Here is a 19,056-nt window from a genome sequence, read left to right on the forward strand (position 1 = left end):
CTCTGCCTGTCCCTGCTAACAGCTGATTGCACTAGTTAGTCCAATCAGCTGAGTCCTGCCACTGCTGCCTTACACTGTGTGCTACATGGGGAGGCTGAGGCAGGGTCTGGCCGAGTTTGGGGCGTGGTGTCTGTTGTGATGTTACGGCTAGTGATGAGCGAGTGTACTCGTTGCTCGGGTTTTCCAGAGCACGCTCGGGTGGTCTCCGAGTATTTATGACTGATCGGAGATTTAGTTTTCCTTGCAGCAGCTGGATGATTTGCAACTGTTAGTTTGTTTACATGTGGGAATTCCCTAGCAACCAGGCAACCCCTAGCTGTAAATTATTCAGCTGAGGTGATGAAAACAAAATCTTCGAAGTCACTAGAGCATGCTCAGGAAAACCCGAGCAACCAGTACACTCGCTCGTCACTAGTTATGTCCCGTCTTGACAGATAGGAAAACTCTAGTCGGGGTGTGAACAGCTCCTCCAGAGTCAGGAAAGGGCTGTTTACATTGATAAGTGTGGTATCAAGGCAACAGTGCAGAACACTGACAGTATATTACAAGCTACCAGCATTCTGCAGCCTAGGTACACACTGAATAGGAAAATAGCCTGGACAACCCCTTTAAGTATGGATTTTTGGGAAGTCCCAGAATAATACTTTATTATGTCAAGCAGTTCAAATCTTGGGCAGGTTTACAAAGTGATACACGTGCCATAGTAAAGTCCAGTAAATAAACAATAATTATTGTTTCTCAGCAGATCAAAAAGTTACGGCCTCAACATCAGCCACCATTTCTGCACATCTATGGTGTGAATCTATGCAAAGCATTATTTAATCAAGCATTTCAGATTAGGAGATTAATATGCGGTATCTAACAATGTGCCTATTCAAATGAACGTGTGGCCAAGTATTACATGGTGTCACTGAGTCTTAAAGATTAGAAGCAGCTTTTTTGCAGTGATTTCCTGCTTTAGTTTATAGAGGAAGTTTCAAGGCAAGGAGCTTTTATCAATGGAACTCATAAGCTTTAATAGGGCTTATCGATAACGGTTGTCAACTCTATATACTACCGTAGAGATGGTTTGTCTAGCGAAATACATATGGATTATGTTTAGTTTTATATTTCACATCTCACTCTTCAGATACTATGCAAAGCCAGACACTACTTAATGCTAGGACACAACATGTAATGAGGCGAAGAACAACTTTACATTTTATTTAGAAAATCATGAAAAATGTCATACTATAAATAGTTAATTAAAGCCATTTAGGAAAACAATTGTCACTGACTATTCCATTGGAATGTTGTAAGTTCATCATATGATAATTAATACATGATGCTCTATTGTTCGCTTCACTTTATTAGAACATCTTCAAATGTCTAAGTAAAAACAAATGGAGAAGGCCAGAGTCAGACCAATTAATCATCATAAATCATCAGAGGGGAACAGGCTGCCACGACAGGTGGTGAGTTCTCCTTCCATGGAAGTCTTCAGAGGCTGGACAGACATCTGTCTGGGATGATTTAGTGAATCCTGCTTTGAGCAGGGGGTTGGACACGATGACCCAGGAGGTCCCATTCAACTCTACCATTCTATGATAGGTCGGGTAGGACATTACCTAGTCAGCTTAACCCTTGGATTTTCAATTTCAGTGGTTTAGGCTTGTGACACAGAGACTCAGAAAGAGTTGCTACCCTGGTTTGACCAACTTTAGACACACCGGGTGCTCTTACTATCTCATAGGTGGTTTCTTTGCTGTGGCTGATTTATTTAATATTCTGTATTGTGTAATTAATTTTATTAGACTTGATGTATCTGATTTTAGGAACTGTTGAGGGCTATAAACCCAAAATTGTGCCTAAAAGGGCATATGGCATATATTAGGAAGCTCATTCCAAAGATGAAATTGGTTACCACTTACCGTACCCTACTTCTATTTTGGGGGTTCTTTCTATGGTCTCACTAGTAAGATTTTCATAATTAGCTGTTAACTGAGAACCACAAAGTATAGCCTCTGTTTAGGATGATGCTGTCCCCATGGAATTCATTGATGTTTATCAATTTTTAGTTTTCACAATGAAAAGCTAAGTCAGATGACCCGTCACTCATAGCGATTTACCAACGATCACGACCAGGCCGTGACACAGACAGCTCTCTCCAGCGACCAACGATCAGGGGAACGACTTCGGCATCGTTGAAACTGTCTTCAACGATGCCGAAGTCCCCCTGCAGCACCCGGGTAACCAGGGTAAACATCGGGTTACTAAGCGCAGGGTCGCGCTTAGTAACCCGATGTTTACCCTGGTTACCAAAAAAAACAAACAGTACATACTCACCATCTGATGTCCGTCAGGTCCCTTGCCGTCTGCTTCCTGCTCTGAGTGCCGCCGTACAGTGAGAGCGCAGCACAGCAGTGACGTCACCGCTGCGCTCTGCTCTCACTGTACGGCGGCACTCAGTCAGAGCGGGAAGCAGACGGCAAGGGACCTGACGGACATCAGATGGTGAGTATGTACTGTTTTTTTTTTTTACATTTACGCTGGTAACCAGGGTAAACATCGGGTTACTAAGCGCGGCCCTGCGCTTAGTAACCCGATATTTACCCTGGTTACCAGTGAAGACATCGCTGGATCGGTGTCACACACACCGATTCAGCGATGTCAGCGGGACCTCAACGACCAAAAAAAGGTCCAGGCCATTCCGACACGACCAGCGATCTCGCAGCAGGGGCCTGATCGCTGGTACGTGTCACACATAGCGAGATCGCTACTGAGGTCGCTGTTGCGTCACAAAACTTGTGACTCAGCAGCGATCTCGCTAGCGATCTCGCTATGTGAGACGGGGCCATTAGGATAAGATACGAGCACGAAGGAGGAATAGAAAAGCGCATGCTGCAGTTTGCTCCAAGCAATCCGTGTGGGAAAAATAACCCAGGTGCATTGGCACATAGGCTACAATTGGCCGCCATGTTGTTCCTGTGCGGTTTTCCTACACACATGGACAGCACACAGACTATAGATACATTTGTGTGAATTAAGCCCAATTCGCAAATTGTTTTTTCACGTACGCATCTGTGTGAAGCCTTATGTGCTTGTTTGCCGGGTGCAGGAGCTGTCTGCTATTTTCAGGCAATAGTCTGGTTCATAAATCGAACATGACTAGGTCCATAAGGAAAATTGCCCATGTGCACTAGCGACTGGGTACAGTTTCTCTGTGTGGTGTCATTGTGCAGTACATTGTGCATATAGACAAAAAAAAATGATCCTTAGGCCTCCGAGTTTCCAGTATGTGTGGTATCTCTTTTTTCCACGGATACCACATGTACACCATATAACCTATGCTGCTATGTACATACGTTGCAGATTTCCTGCGGATCTGCAGCGATTTTTCCGCGCAGAAACGCTGCAGATCCGCAAGTGATTTACAGTACAATGTAAATAAATGGAAAAAAAATGCTTTGCTAATGGTGGGGAAAATTCCGCACAAAAAATGCAGCGGATAAAAAAAAGGAGCATGTCATTTATGTGTGCGGATCTGCAGCATTTCTGCACCCATTCCATAACAGAAATCAGCAGGGGTAAAAACGCATGAAATCCGCTCAGAATCCGTAGTAAAACCGCAACAAAAACGCACAAAATCCGCATAAAAAACGCACAGATTTTGACTTGCGCTTTCTGCCAAGAGATGCAGAATCCGCACAGAAAATTCCACAGGCAAATCCGCAACGTGTGCACATACCCTAAGGGTGTCTCACAGGGACTGATACCTGATCCTGAAGACAACAATTGTAAAGTGTGTACTGTGACATGTGGTTTATGGAATAATGTAAAATGTGAAATGCATAGAATGTTACAAGTACTGATGTTGTTGTGTGGGTACTGAAAGGCACCGCCTAAGGTAACTCTGGTATACTCAGCTCAGGGGTAGGGATAGTATAGGATATAAGTTAGCATTTAGGTAGTGATAGATGGGAACTTTAGGATCCAGAGAAGTTACAGATAGATTAACATAAGCAGCGGTGGACCTATTAGTGTGCAAGATATAGGAATAGGTTAGGATACTTGTTTGGGACCTGCCCACTATGGGTGCTGGGGTTAAGCAAAAAGGGAAAGCATTTCCTGGTTTAGCCAGAAATAACGAGAGACAGTTTTAGTGCGAGATTCTTGTGAAGTTCAGGTTCATGCTTCAGTTGGCTGGAGGAAAGTGGAGTACATATTGTTCTGGCAGCATGAGGTCATACGGCCCGAACTAGGCACTGAGGTGTATGCCTTAATCCCTTCCATAGAGAGAAAGCCGGACGGGGAACCATGTGGGGGAAACGTAGTGGATCTCAGGAGTGCTTCTTCATTTTGTCAGTCCTTGAAAATCAGTCCAGTTTTTTTCACGGACTCATAGACTTGCATTACTAATTTTTTGCATTACTGATTTTGATCCGAAATCAGACATGCCTCCGTTTTTTTCCACCGACCACTCGGTCCGAGGAAAAGCTCGGACATTTGCAAAGCCCCTTGAAATATCATAGGTACGAATGCAAACCAACGATAGCACTCAAAAGAGGTTTACTATTGGAACACTCTTGCATTTACACCACTGAAATGACCTACGGCAGAGCAATGTCTGAAGCAGGAAACCTTTAAAACTTCTTCTACCTACAAACCAGCATTTTGTAATCTGCACATTGGAAAAATTACAAAAAAATCTTACATTTTTTATCAAAGTTTATTTATTTTAGATCAAGCACACGTCCATACTACAGTCTCTAATGTGAATCCACAAATGCAATTGTTCATATATTTTATATTAAAATGGTATTTGGTTGTATTTCTGTTTATTTTTTTATATTGATAATGATATAATAAAAATGTATACTTGGAAAAAAAAAAAAAAGATCTAAAACCTCCACCTTTAAGTCCAATGTATAACTCAGAAGTGGCAAGAATACATTGTGTTATTACAAACTTGTCACCAAACCAGCGGCACATAAAAATTATCTTTAGCTGTATAACGTAAACCAGAACCATGCTGGTTGGAGGAAAGAACATGTGAGAAACCTAATAGACAGCTGTTTCTTTGGAATGAGTTTTTAGTATTTGGGTCTGTAACACAAGTCAAAAGCTAAGACCAGGCGCCGGACCAGGACCTGCGACACCCATCGATCAGACAGCCCCCCGAGTGAGTAAAATAAATCTTATTTTTCTTCTCTTGCAAGTCAGATCGGGGGCTTATCTTCAGCATTATAGAACGCTGTAGCTAAGCCCTGAAAGGCAGTGGCCGTAACTCGTATCAGCCAAACCTGGTGACAGGTTCCCTTTAAAAGCCAAATCAGAAACTCAATTTGCAATGTGTTTCGAGTATAACCCCTCATCAGTGCAAAGTATGAGATCTGATTTGGCTAGGTGAGAAGCTCTGGACTGAGGTCTAAGTGGTAACGTTTCTCCTTGGGATGAGTGACATACTTTGGCATGCCACTGTAAGGAGGCTTATTCACCTAATCAGAGATGAAGAGGACTTGAACTCTATAGTGCCACCTGTTGAAAGTAGCAATCCAGGGCCGGTATGTCACTCTCCACAAGGAGAAACGTTACCCCTTAAACCTCAGTCCAGAGCCTCTCACCTAGCCAAATCAGTTCTCATACTTTGCACTGATGAGGGGCAATCGCCCGAAACACCGTTTCTGCAAATTGAGATTCTGATTTGGCTTTTATACAAAGTCATATTGCAAGACTCATTAAAGGGTTGATAGCGACTTGTAGGATTGTTGCTTCCAACAGGTGGCACTATAGAGTTCAAGTCCTATTCCTCTCTGAAGAGGCAATTTTCATATTAAATTTCCCAGAGGAGCATTGCACGGCGAATAAGCCTCCTAATATTGGCATGCCAGAGCCGGTATGTCACTCTCCACAAGGAGAAACGTTACCCCTTAACCTAGAATACACATTTAGGCTTATGTAAGGGCAGAGAGAATAATACAAAATCTAACACATACATGTCCAATGACTTTCCAATGAGATGACTCGATCTGAATGTCATCTTGTGATGGTTATGTGATTTATGCTGTCTTTTATCAGTCATTTCTCATTGTTTCTCTTATTGGTTAGATAAACTCCTTTGTAAAACGTGAATATATTTTGAAAAGGGATAAAAAAAACTCTGTCTAGTCTATGAATGAGCTGAAGTTGAATGTTGGCTAGACCAGCTAGCTTTTCCATCGATCAGAACTCAGGCCAATGGTTTCCAAGTATTATATATAAAGAGACAGTTATCTACCATCAACTTATGACTGTAACTTTACTACAAAACTTTCTACTACTGATTGATGCCACGCTGATGCGCGCTCGGTATCTTCTCATGTACATAAGTAGAGGATAGGGGGTGCGAAGTCTCGCCTAAGACTCGGTTCACATGTCCATTTTAGGGATCTGTATGTAATAAATCCAGTAGAAAATATAACGGATATTTAAAAAAAAAGGCAAATACAATCAGGTACCAAACCTAAAACCAAAGATTTTGCTTTTTAAACCAGGAATCTGTCAGTAGGATCAACCCTCGTAGGCCGTCTCTATGGGCATGTAGGTTATGGGAAGTTGAATAAAATGATGTCTGAGATCTGATGTCATATTCCAGAGAAATGTATGTTTTTCTTATATGTAAATGAGCTGCTAAGATCTATGGGCGGGACATAGATCTCCTGGTGCATTTTCTTGTATTAAATGAAAGGAGGCGTTACCAGTGTGAGACAAGTAAAGACTGACAGTCCGCTCTCCGGATCTACACGTCTCACACTGGTAACTCTCCCTTTCATTTATAATAATCTCTGGTGGCGGAGTCTCAGGGAGATCTATATCCGGTCCATGGAGACAGGAGTGAACACAGACTGCAGAGGGTCCCTGTGCGAGAAATACGTATCGGCCCCCTCTGTACCACAATGATGCTATCGAAACATATACAAGGACAAATTTACAGTATAGAACACAAGTCTCAAACCTAAAACAGTAAACCGAAGTTCCATATTTGACAGAATATTTCACATGACTCATGTAACCGGGATATAATATGGGCAGAGTTAGGTTATGTTCACACGTTGCATTTTCGCTGCTTTTTTTATGCAAATTGTAAGCTGCCTTTTACAGTACCAGCAAAAGCTACGATATGTCAGAAATCTCCTGCACACACACATTGTTCTTTTTTCCTGACTGAATTGGAAAACCGCTGCGTTTTTTAACACATCAGCATGCCACTTCTTTCAGCGTTTTTGAAGCGTTAGTTTCACCCATAGAAAGCAATGTGGCAACAATGCAGCAAAAAAACACAGGTATCAGGTTTTGCTGCATTTTTCATCCAAAAACCTAAGGAAGTTGAATCATGTTTTTTGAGGGGGCAATAAACTTTATCAGCATACACGAGAGACAATAAAAGAGCAGCAAAAATGCAGAAAAACCTGATTTTTGTAAGCAGATTCTTTACTGCCCAGAAAGCACAAAAATGCAACGTGTGAACATAGCCTTAGGTATAAAATGGAGCTGGTAGCTGAGGCAGTGGAAGTGCTCTATCCCACCCAGAGCACTTGCAAACTCATTTGCATACCACTTCGGATTCCTCTGCAGCAGATCAGTGTTTTGTTTAATATGGTTAAGGATTCATTTTGACAAACGTCATCAGTTTGGGAGAGGGAGTAGAATTAGCTAAAAGATTCCCTTTAAAGGGGGTTGTGCCTTTAAAAAATTATTGTATGATAAGGTTGAAGAGCTGCTAGGCCCCAAACTGCCATGAAAGCTACCAACAGCTGTCCTGACGTGACAAAGGCGGCTCCGGCTCTCTTTCTAGCCACTTAGGTAATAGTATCAGTATATGCTGCACCTAAGTGGTGAAAAGGCTGAGAGCAGCGTGTGATAGCGGAGCCCATTGTTGGGGGCACAGACCCTCATCCTGCCCCATCATTGTACTGTGCATGTTCAGCATTCACACCTGTGACATTAGACTGGGGGCTACACAGTGACTTTCCCTGAGACACACGACCAATGATCATTCTACGCCATTGCTACATTGCAACCCACAAGGTGCCAGGATTATCACAAGCAAGTTGCAAATAGAATCATTTGGGTTTTTTGCATCTGCCTTGTGGTGTCATCTCGCTTCTGTGACCTCAATCCTGGGCTGCGATATAGCAGAGGCATACATTGAATTTGTATGAAATGGCATGTGCACAAATCTTTTTCAGGCAACTATACTCCATTACCTGAAAAAGTGCTAAAACGAATGAACATATGCGCTGCAATTTTAAACCACATGCTGTGCACATCTGAATTTTCAGCTTCAGGTTTTCAAAGACACCGAGTGGTTAAAAGAAGTAACCCGACCATTCTTCAGGAGGATTCTGTTTGGACGCCACTCACTAGATGATTCAATACAATTTGATTAAAAAAAAAACAAAAAAACAGTAGCAATAAAGATGTAAAAAAAAAAAAAAAATCTACAATGACATTTCAGAAAAAAAACACTGCTGGCATTTCCTGAAGTGTCTTCTGATTGGGATCACACATTTGTAAATTTTGTTGTGTGCCCATACGCAAAGCCTGGGAACATGGCTGTGTGTTACCTGTGATGGATAGATGATGGACATGGACTCATGATTTGTGGCTGTTAGACAGCCTGAACTCGTGGGGATTGCTAACAAACAGGCAGTCCCCACCTGTGTGGAGTATGTTCAACAGCCGCAAATCATGCAGCTGCGGGGACTAGAACATAGCCCGAGATCAGGGCCGCCATCAGGGCATTACAGCCGTTACTGCTGTATGGGGCCCGGTCAGCAGCAGTACACAGAGGGGCCCGCAGATCCGGGGCCCCACTGTTGTGCTTCTACTGACCGGGCCCCATCATGCACTAAAATACTGTGCACTGCGGCGCACACGTCGGCGCTGGGGCCCGGGAGCCGTTTTGGAGCTGTGCACGGCCGTCTTACCTAGTCGGCTGCGCAGCTCCTGCTCGGCTGTAGCTAGAATGTATGGGCTCCCTGCAGGTCCTGACTACAGCCCATACATGGCTGGCCTGTACAGGGACGGCTCAGGAAGGCCACCATGAACCTGTCCACTGGGGCCTGGTGTGAAAACATGGCAAGGCAGACACCTGAACATCATCAAGTGTCAGCCAATCACAGGTGTGCACATAAAGCAGAGTCTGTGATTGGCTGAGGGGGTGAGGCACAAGTGGCACTATAAGGGACCCCTTTCCAGTGTCCCCCTCTATAGTGGCCGTGGCTAATGTCTTCACTAAACCCAATTATCCGCCCCACTGGCCAGTCACTTTACAGATGATCATGACTGGAGTCCAAAAACTCTCCCCCTCACCTGCAATATGTATGGAGGCTGATACTCCGAGTGCAGGGCAACCCCGACTCCACAGAGACCCGAGCGGGAGGAGCAGAGGGGCTTACACCCCATGTACTGTACTGCTCAGTGACCGCGCTCTCCCTGCAGCACCGCGCTTCCCCTGCACAGCTCCTGTCGGCCGCAGTGCCAAGAGGAACAGGAGATGCAGGGGCCCCGGATGCTGTTATTTGCATAGTGATACAGATAGGGCCCCCTGCCTCTCCTCACAGTGCTCCTGCTGCCGCTGTCTCTTTGATGGATCAAGCATCGTCGGTAATTGTTTTGGGTCAGGCAGTATGTCCGCCCCTGCATCGGCAGTATGTCCGCCCCTGCAACGGCAGTATGTCCGCCCCTGCACCGGCAGTATGTCCGCCCCTGCATTGGCAGTATGTCCGCCCCTGCACCGGCAGTATGTCCGCCCCTGCACCGGCAGTATGTCTGCCCCTGCATCGGCAGTATGTCCGCCCCTGCACTGGCAGTATGTCCGCCCCTGCACCGGCAGTATGTCCGCCCCTGCACCGGCAGTATGTCCGCCCCTGCAGCGGCAGTATGTCCGCCCCTGCAGCGGCAGTATGTCCGCCCCTGCATAGATCTTAGCTTGTTTACATATTAAGAAAAACATGTATTTCTCTGGAAAACGACATTGGATCTTAGATATCCAGGCCTCATTTTATTCAGCTCTTTATGACCTACATGTCCATATAGACGGCTTAGGAAGGTTGATCCTACTGACAGATTCCCTTTTAAAAGAGGAATCTTTGCCCTCAGTTTTGTATCCGTTTGCATCCATTTTTTGTTCTATTTTGAACGTACCCATTTTTATTACAGGCGTCTCTGAACACCTCTTGTCTTGTGGGCATGTGGATGACTGGCTGTTATGATCCATTTTCCATGGACTTTGATGTTGAATAAAATATATTAGTCTGCTATCCTTTTTTATTAACGTAAAAGTTGTACAGACTCCTTTTTTTTTGGTTTTCTATAAACTGGATAGTAAATGGAAAAGAGGCAAACTGATGACTTTTTAGGACAAAAAAACAAACTAGAGTCAAACAAATAGATTTGCGGGATCCTGGTACAGCGGCCATGTTGGCAGTCCTCTTACCTGCCGGCATCGCCAGTATTTATTCTGATTAGTATGTGCGACACAATGTCATCGATGCAGTGTGATGCACGTACGACATTGCACAAAGTCTATAAATCAAGGCGTGTCGGGGATGCCGGCAGGTTCGATGTCGTCCACAGGGCTCTAGTCCGGCGGCAACGGACTACCAACGTTAGACCAAGGTCCTGGAAATCTTTTTGCTCAAACGAATTTGAATGGTGCGATTCTGTAAGTAAATGTTTTATTTTCATTTTTATACTCCAAAACGGGTCATAAAAACGGAAATAGAAATGGTAATGTGAACAAAGCCTTACCTGATCATTGCCCTGTGTACAAGCCGTACTGATGGGCCCATAGTGGTGGAACATATCTCACTTTTCACCTACTTCATAGTATTTTTCCCAATTTTATGACATGGCGCAAGTGACTTCACCTTCTATTGTTACCTACAAGTCAACGTCACCTCTACTAGGTTCTGGTTTCTAAATATGAAGAGAGGAGAGGGGGACAGAAACCTTCAAAATCCTGCAAATTTGTCCCCATGGCGTCACCTGTTGCTTATATAAGGCATCTCTACAAGAAGCGATTGCAGCAAGCCATTACTACATACACTATGATTTCAGTAATATTCTACCTAGAAATGTAGTCATTTGCTTGAAATCCGTCTTTTGGAAGTTACCACAGATAGAAAAATAAAAATGGCGCAGGACAACGTCATAAACGTCATTTGTCGTCAGTGTCTTTAGGAAAATGCCGCCGCCACTTGGAACAGTGACCAGAATATACAGTATCGCACAAAGAAGGCGCAGGCAAAAGGACACAGACAACTTGAATGAAGACACAAGAGGAAGCTTTAAGGCCCTCGTCCTAAGGGAAGGTGAAGCTTCTGGGCCAGCCAGTAGCATCGAAAATGTCCTATTTACAATATTCTTTGCGAAGTTCTGTTGAGAAAAGATGAATATGCAATAATTATTATACTGAAGATTTTAGAAAAACATGCCTTGCATTTAACATATTAGCTTATACAATTTCAGCGCTGTTACTGCAAAGAGTTCTTTCAAATGCTTTTACTGTAAAAACTTCTCCGAAGGTTATTTACTACTGGGTAAAGTGCTATATTTTAAACTATGTAGTGCAGTGGTAGCACACTTATGCAGTGAGGAGGCAGTGACCCAACAAAGTTCCAACACAAAAACTCTTTAATGTTCAACTCAGCAAAACACAGTACATGATATCCTCCAGATCGCAGCTGGGCACATATACTCTGGATTAAAGTCACTAAACATGCCAGTCCACCTCTGACCGGTTGCCATGGGCATCTGCACCACTGTGTTAATGTCTCCTTACAGCTTTCCACAGTACACGATATCCTTCAGTATACAGTAACTAAACACGCCAGTCCTCCTCTGACCAGTTACCGTGGGTGACTGCATCGCTGTGCACGCTGTGAGTGCCAGGCGTCTCAGCTCCCCTGGCTGCTTGGCTCCGCTTGCCTGTGTTGCCTTACTTAGGAGCTCTGCAGTCGGCTCTGCCCTCTAGCATACACCAGACTGATACTGACTCTGACCCTGACACACCCAAACCCTTTATTGCAGGGATTTTAACTGGGATCTGTGGCTTTCAGCCACATGGAAAACCCGAGCCTGGAATGAAATGGACTGCATGACTACCATCCTGCAGTCTGTTTCAAAATACAAAATTCCCAGAGCAGGTTTTCCCAACTCTACCGGGACACTAACATGCCCAAGACTAACACTTATTTTAGTCTGCATTGCAATCACAGCCAGGGCCGTATTTAGAGTTTCTGCTGCCCTAGGCACTTTTAGTGCTGCCTCCCCCTTTGGTGAGTATGACACTATCGGCAGTGACTTTGGCAAGAATCGCTGATGTGAAAGTAGCCTTTTGCAGCAGATTCGGCAGTTTTTCTGCATGTGCCGCGTAACAGATCACTTACAGCAACACTGCGTTCGGCCTCATTCATTCCCTATGGGATTTACGGCACTTGCCATGAACTGGCAAATACGGTACCATACCTCCCAACTTTTGAAGAAGGGAAGGAGGTATAAAGTTTGCGGCGCGCGTAGTGCGCCGTGGCAAATTTTAGGCCACGCCTCTGACCACACCCATTTCACAACTAGTCACACCCATATCCACGTCCCAACCACAACCATTTAGCACTGCTGATCACACTGTTTTATATACAATAATTATAAACAAAAAATATGGCCACACAGTGCTCCATACTGTATAATGGCCACACATGATGCTCCATACTGTATAATGGCCACACATGATGCTCCATACTGTATAATGGCCACACAGATGCTCCATAATGTATAATCGCCACACATGATGCTCCATATTGTATAATGGCCACACATGATGCTCCATACTGTATAATGGCCACACATGATGCTCAATACTGTATAATGGCCACACATGATGCTCCATACTGTATAATGGCCACACATGATGCTCCATACTGTATAATGGCCACACATGATGCTCCATAGTGTATAATGGCCACACATGATGCTCCATAATGTATAATGGCCACACAGTGCTCCATACTGTATAATGGCCACACATAGTGCTCCATAATGTATTATGGCCACACATAGTGCTCCATACTGTATAATGGCCACACACAGTTCTCCATACTGTATAATGATCCCACATGATGCTCAATACTGTATAATGGCCACACATGATGCTCCATACTGTATAATGGCCATTGGCCACACATGATGCTCCATACTGTATAACGGCCACACATGATGCTCCATACTGTATAATGGCTATTGGCCACACATGATGCTCCATACTGTATAACGGCCACACATGATGCTCCATACTGTATAACGGCCACACATGATGCTCAATACTGTATAATGGCCACACACAGATCTCCATACTGTATAATGATCCCACAAGATGCTCAATACTGTATAATGACCCCCCTCCTGTATGCATGGCTCATCTCCCTCCCATCCCATATGCATGGCTCATATCCCCCCTCCTGTATGCATGGCTCATATTCCCCCTCCTGTATGCATGGCTCATATTCCCCCCCTGTATGCATGGCTCATATTCCCCCTCCTGTATGCATGGCTCATATTCCCCCCTGTATGCATGGCTCATATTCCCCCCCTGTATGCATGGCTCATATTCCCCCCCTGTATGCATGGCTCTTATTCCCCCCCTGTATGCATGGCTCATATTCCCCCCCTCCTGTATGCATGGCTCATATTCCCCCCTGTATGCATGGCTCATATTCCCCCTCCCTGTATGCATGGCTCATATTCCCCCTCCTGTATGCACGGCTCATATCCCCCCCCCCTGTATGCATGGCTCATATTCCCCCCCTGTATGCATGGCTCATATTCCCCCCCCTGTATGCATGGCTCATATTCCCCCCCCTGTATGCATGGCTCATATCCCCCCCCCTGTATGCATGGCTCATATTCCCCCCTGTATGCATGGCTCATATTCCCCCCCCTGAATGCAAGGCTCATATTCTCCCCCCTGTATGCATGGCTCATATTCCCCCCCTGTATGCATGGCTCATATTCCCCCCCCTGTATGCATGGCTCATATTCCCCCCCTGTATGCATGGCTCATATCCCCCCCCCCCGTATGCATGGCTCATATTCCCCCTCCTGTATGCATGGCTCATCTCTCCACCACCCCACCCCCCACTCCCATCTTGCATGGCGCGGCTTACCGTCCTCCTTTATCCCCCCTCCCCTGTCCCCCTGTCTCTCATACTCACCTGTCCCACACTGCACGGCAGCGCCGACATTGCTCTGGCTTTGTCCCGACTCCCGGCGCAGCACCTTCTTCCTGCGTGAATGGTCATGTGATACCACGCATTAAGGTCATGAATATGCGCATATTCATAACCTTAATGAGCGGAACCACGTGACCGCTCATTCAGGACGAGCTGCAGACTCCGAGACCAGGCATCGCTGGAGCAGGGTGAGTATCATCTTCAAGGAGGGTGGGTGGGAGGCGGGCGGGCAGCCGGGGGGGCGGTCGGGCGGTCGGGAGGTGATCCAGGACTTATTAAAAAAAAAAACGTTGCTCAGGTGCCGCCCCCTGCATTGTCCCCGCCCTAGGCATGTGCCCTCAAGTGCCTAGTGGCAAATACGGCCCTGATCACAGCTATGCCTGTGACTGCAATGCACTCTCATGGCCTCCATACACATCCTGGGGTGAACATACAGCGACCCCTACATGTGACATCGGTCACCGCCACACAATTGCAATCACAGCTATACCTGTGACTGCAATGCATTCTCATGGCCTCCATACCCCTCCGTGCCATCCTGGGGAGAACACACAGCCACCCCTACCTGTGACATCGGTCACCGCCTCACAATTGCAATCACAGCTACGCCTGTGACTGCAATGCACCCCCATGGCCTCAATACACCTCCGTGCACATCCCGGGGATAACACACAATGACCCCTACCTGTGGCACCGGTCACTGCCTCACAACTACTATACAAAATATATTTTAAATATTTAAAAAAAAATCCTTTTAAAGGGGATGTAGAGGTTTCGCTAAAAGCGCCAGGTTTGGTTTTGCAGCTTAGCCTCATTGGAAACAAAGAATAACTTTTTTTTACAAATCTCATAACCACTTTTAGAAAAATATAGCCTCCATACCACCCTTAAAATTATAGAGTAAAATGGCAAATCAAGACCCAAAATCATGTTTGCTGCAGTTGTAAGATACCAAACCATTGATTTTGCTGTATTGTGTTATCATTACCCGAAATCAGATTTACTTTGAAAAGACCACCTTCAGCTTGGATGCACATTTTGGAGCCCAAGCCCTATCATTTTCCCTGATTCCTGGCCAGATTCCTCTTCTTTGTCCAGTGTGTCCGCTCTGAGAATATGGTTTGCACTGGTCTCCAGTAACTATCGTTCCCACTTGTTGTGGGAAGTGCATTTATTCTGAAATATCTGTAGCTCTGCTATAAGAATCAGTCAGCGTCCGAGCTGCCAATTAGCGGTATGAGAAAATAACAGTATGATCTCACTTACCAAGGTCTAAGTCAATGTTCTTCGGTGCGACGGTCCTCTCCAAGGATGCACGTTCCTTCAGAATGTTATTTTTGTAATCTGGAAAGCAAAAAAAAAAAAATATCTGAATAAATTCCAAACCACAAAACGTTCTTCAAACAAAATAAGAGTAATACAAATAATGTAAAATGTTTTTGTAGATACGTTTCACTCTACCCCACATTCTGCACACTGGCATCTTTGTGGCTATGCGAAGTTCAGCAGATGGAAGCGTCATTGCCGCATAATTGAATCAGCATTGTCCCCCGTTATCAGGGACCCATGGGGACCCGAGTATCTTAAGAGCATGCAAACTCTCTAGAACTATGGTAACATGTATGTTTCTTTATAAAAATCTAATTTAATGGGGCTGGCAGAAAGGGGTTAAAGGAGTGAAAAAAATAATTTTTGCAACTGCAGAATAAGTTCACTAAGTATCCGTCAGTGAGCTAGATCTGATGGTGTGACAGGGAATTTATAACTTTGTTGTTTTTTTTACTGAGCTTCTCTCAGCTGATGTATGTCCACAGACCACATCAAAGCTCAATGTACAGAAAGCCTGTAAAAGCCAAATTGTGCAGAATGTTTAATGAAATGCAAAACGTGTTTCTTTTCCCAAATACATAAAAGAAGCCCTCCTCCACCCTTCAAAATTTGTATCCACTTAATATATTGCACTCATCATATTATATAGCACTGTGTACTTACAATTGCTCATTTTGCCTTTCTACACAGATAATTCTTCTCTTTTCTCTGCTCTATGTAGAAACAGGAAGTCTCTTTTCCCTACATGAATCATCCCCCCTCTTCAACTGCTGACCCAGTTGCTTCCTCCTCTCCCTGTCAGGGACTTTTGCAGTGATTCATGACTTGTGCAGAGAAAATTGACCACCTATTTCTACATAGAGCTTAGAAGGATTCAGCTAGTCAGTATATAATAAGAATTTTAATTTATATAGCGCTAACATATTCTGCAGCACTTTACAATATTTAATCATGTGATGTCATAGACCTAATGGAAAAGAGAAGAATTAGCTGGGTAGAAAGGCAAAATGAACAATTGTAAGTACACAGTGTAAGTACACATATAATATGATGATTGCAAATACAATATACTAAGAGGATAAAAACTTTGATGGGAGGAGGAGTGCTTTTGTCCCCCGTGATGGACAGCACCTTTCAATATTTGTTCTTCTTCCGTTTGTTGTTTTTTGGATTTTTATATTTACCAAATTGAACATCTTCTCTCGGGTATTCGATAAGGTCAGGAGGTCTCAGACATATTTCCTTCATATTGATATCTTTCCTATGAATAAATAGAAAAATCGGGATCACTGATCCTGGACGATCATAATTTTCTTTAAAGAGGTTGCAGAAGATGAGAAAGTACCGGTAACTTCCTACTCCATGAAACAGAGATGGTCCTATCTAGGGACTGCATCTAGTGTAGCAGGTCAGTCCTATATGAGTTTCACATGTCCAACATTCACGGTCTGTGTATGACCCGCAATATCTGGACCAGCCGTGTATCTCTTGACCCGAACTCAACAGCTTCAATAATGAGGCAGTTGAGTTTTGGTGAGCAGACGGAGGGCTTGTCTAGACATCGTGGTTCATACAGACAGGCGGGACCTAGGCGGCTCTCCCCCACCCGCTGCCCTGGAGTGATAGGTCCAACACTCAAAGGCAGCGAGTGGGGAGAAGCTGCCGGGGACCTGCCTGTCCGACTAGTCTCCTGTGCAGCTTGTTCCCCTCGACTATTATATTATGTTTTTCTTTAAAACACCACAGAGTTTCAGAGTTTAACATATATGGCCGAAATCGTGCAAACCATAGATCTGGCAGCTTGTGTCAGCTGTCAGGTTCCCTTTATGGCCAGTCATATACATTAGATGGCTTTCGATGAAAATATCGTTCGGCTGACAGCCATCTCAGTTGACTCTCCCATACACAGGAGCGCTCATTGGGCCCAGCGCTCCTGTAAGATAGCCAATGACAGACACGTCGGCCGGCGGCTCATCTCTGGGAGAACAATGCGATTGGCAGTATGAAATTGGACATGTGTGATCGATACCTCTCCCTACAATTGTTTGTCCGATGACTCCATACACATTAGACTGTAGGTTGAACCCGTTGATATTGGCGAGTTTGGCCTAAATAAGTCTTATGTGTATGGCCAGCTTAAGTCCATGTTCACACGTTCAGTATTTGGTCAGTATTTTACATCAGTATTTGTAAGCCAAAAGGAGCGGAACAATCAGAGGAAAAGTATAACAGAAACATGCACCACTTCTGTATTTATCACCCACTCCTGGTTTTGACTTCTGAATACTGATGTAAAATAATGACCAAATACTGAACGTGTGAACGTGGCGTAAGGCTGAGTGGCAATACCTGACCAACCAACAGTGAAGAGTGGTGTTGAATGTTACAAAAAGTAGACTCATTTTCCTAATCTCATATAACCCCGTTGAAATTAAAAAAAATATTTAATCAAGTGAATAAATCGTGTACGTACCCTTGAGACTTATTCAAATTATATCCATAACCTAAAAAGAAATGGAAACAAATATTTACTTTTTGGAAACTGTTAGGCATTAAAGTTGTCCTATCTGGAACCCTTATTACAAAAGTGTCTGAGATGGGACAACCCCTTTTATTGCACTGAAAAATTTGGCACAATTTGGACCTTTCAACGGTATTGATCACCCCCCTCTAAAATTTGTATATCCTTCTCAATATTTGGACTTAGTTAAAATGCAAATGATCATTTTAACAGGATACAGACGAGGTATTGTACATCTATGGCATCATAGATATTAACACCTGCAGTCTCTCGTCCCCTTGAGGTTTCTTGTCCTATGTGCTACGTGTCACATCTAGTGAGTCACACTTACCTTTCCTACGATGTTTGCGGGTGATGAGGATCACAGCTGTGAGCAGCAGTAGGAACAGCAGAAGGGTTGCCAGGATGTATCCGAGTTGTTGGAAGAAGTGAAGTCTGTTTTCCGGAATTATTACATTGATCACTTTATTTTCTCGGATGACGGTGGTATCTGGGGATATGAATATTAGACCACTGAAATCAGCAAGAAAGAAGGAAGCTCTAAACGTGTTTCGCACTTTAGTAAATACTGTTATATATACACCATATAGAGCCTTGACCGAGGTATTTATGGACAGGGCTGAACACTAGATTTTGCACTGAGAGACCCCTTTCTTTTGTTGCTCCCTGAGCCTTTGCCGTAGTGATCGTGGAAGTACTTTTTCATGGGGACTCTACTTTCCCTGCAGTTTTGGTATCTAGTCCAAGCTAGGCCCTTTCCATCATCCAGATTGCTGCCCTAGACCCTTCAACTAAATACTCTGGCCAACTCAAAGTAGCTTGTAGGCAACCCACCTCCCCTGGCACCCAGAACCCATAGCATTCATGTCATCCATCCTTTCTATCAGCTTTGCCCCAAATTTAATATATTTTTGTGGCTTATTTCCACGAAGGAACAAAGGATTGGGTTTGCTGAAA

The 19,056-nt window shown here is 44.3% G+C and overlaps 1 protein-coding gene across 1 annotated transcript in view; it reads right to left on the minus strand.

Annotated features, from left to right (window-relative positions):
- Positions 1-10,268: 10,268 nt before the first annotated feature.
- The window catches only part of MXRA8 (matrix remodeling associated 8), a 40,549-nt gene continuing 31,761 nt past the window's right edge, over positions 10,269-19,056 (minus strand). The window contains exons 6-10 of the mRNA XM_077250137.1: positions 18,431-18,589; positions 18,052-18,082; positions 16,763-16,839; positions 15,516-15,593; positions 10,269-11,400 (exon numbers count right to left, since the gene is read on the minus strand). Coding sequence (XP_077106252.1) covers positions 11,375-11,400; positions 15,516-15,593; positions 16,763-16,839; positions 18,052-18,082; positions 18,431-18,589 — 371 coding nt within the window. The 3' untranslated portion in view covers positions 10,269-11,374. The remainder of the gene's footprint in view (positions 11,401-15,515; positions 15,594-16,762; positions 16,840-18,051; positions 18,083-18,430; positions 18,590-19,056) is intronic.

The sequence above is a fragment of the Ranitomeya variabilis genome, chromosome 4 (genome assembly GCF_051348905.1).
Source record: "Ranitomeya variabilis isolate aRanVar5 chromosome 4, aRanVar5.hap1, whole genome shotgun sequence".
Lineage (NCBI taxonomy): Eukaryota > Metazoa > Chordata > Amphibia > Anura > Dendrobatidae > Ranitomeya > Ranitomeya variabilis.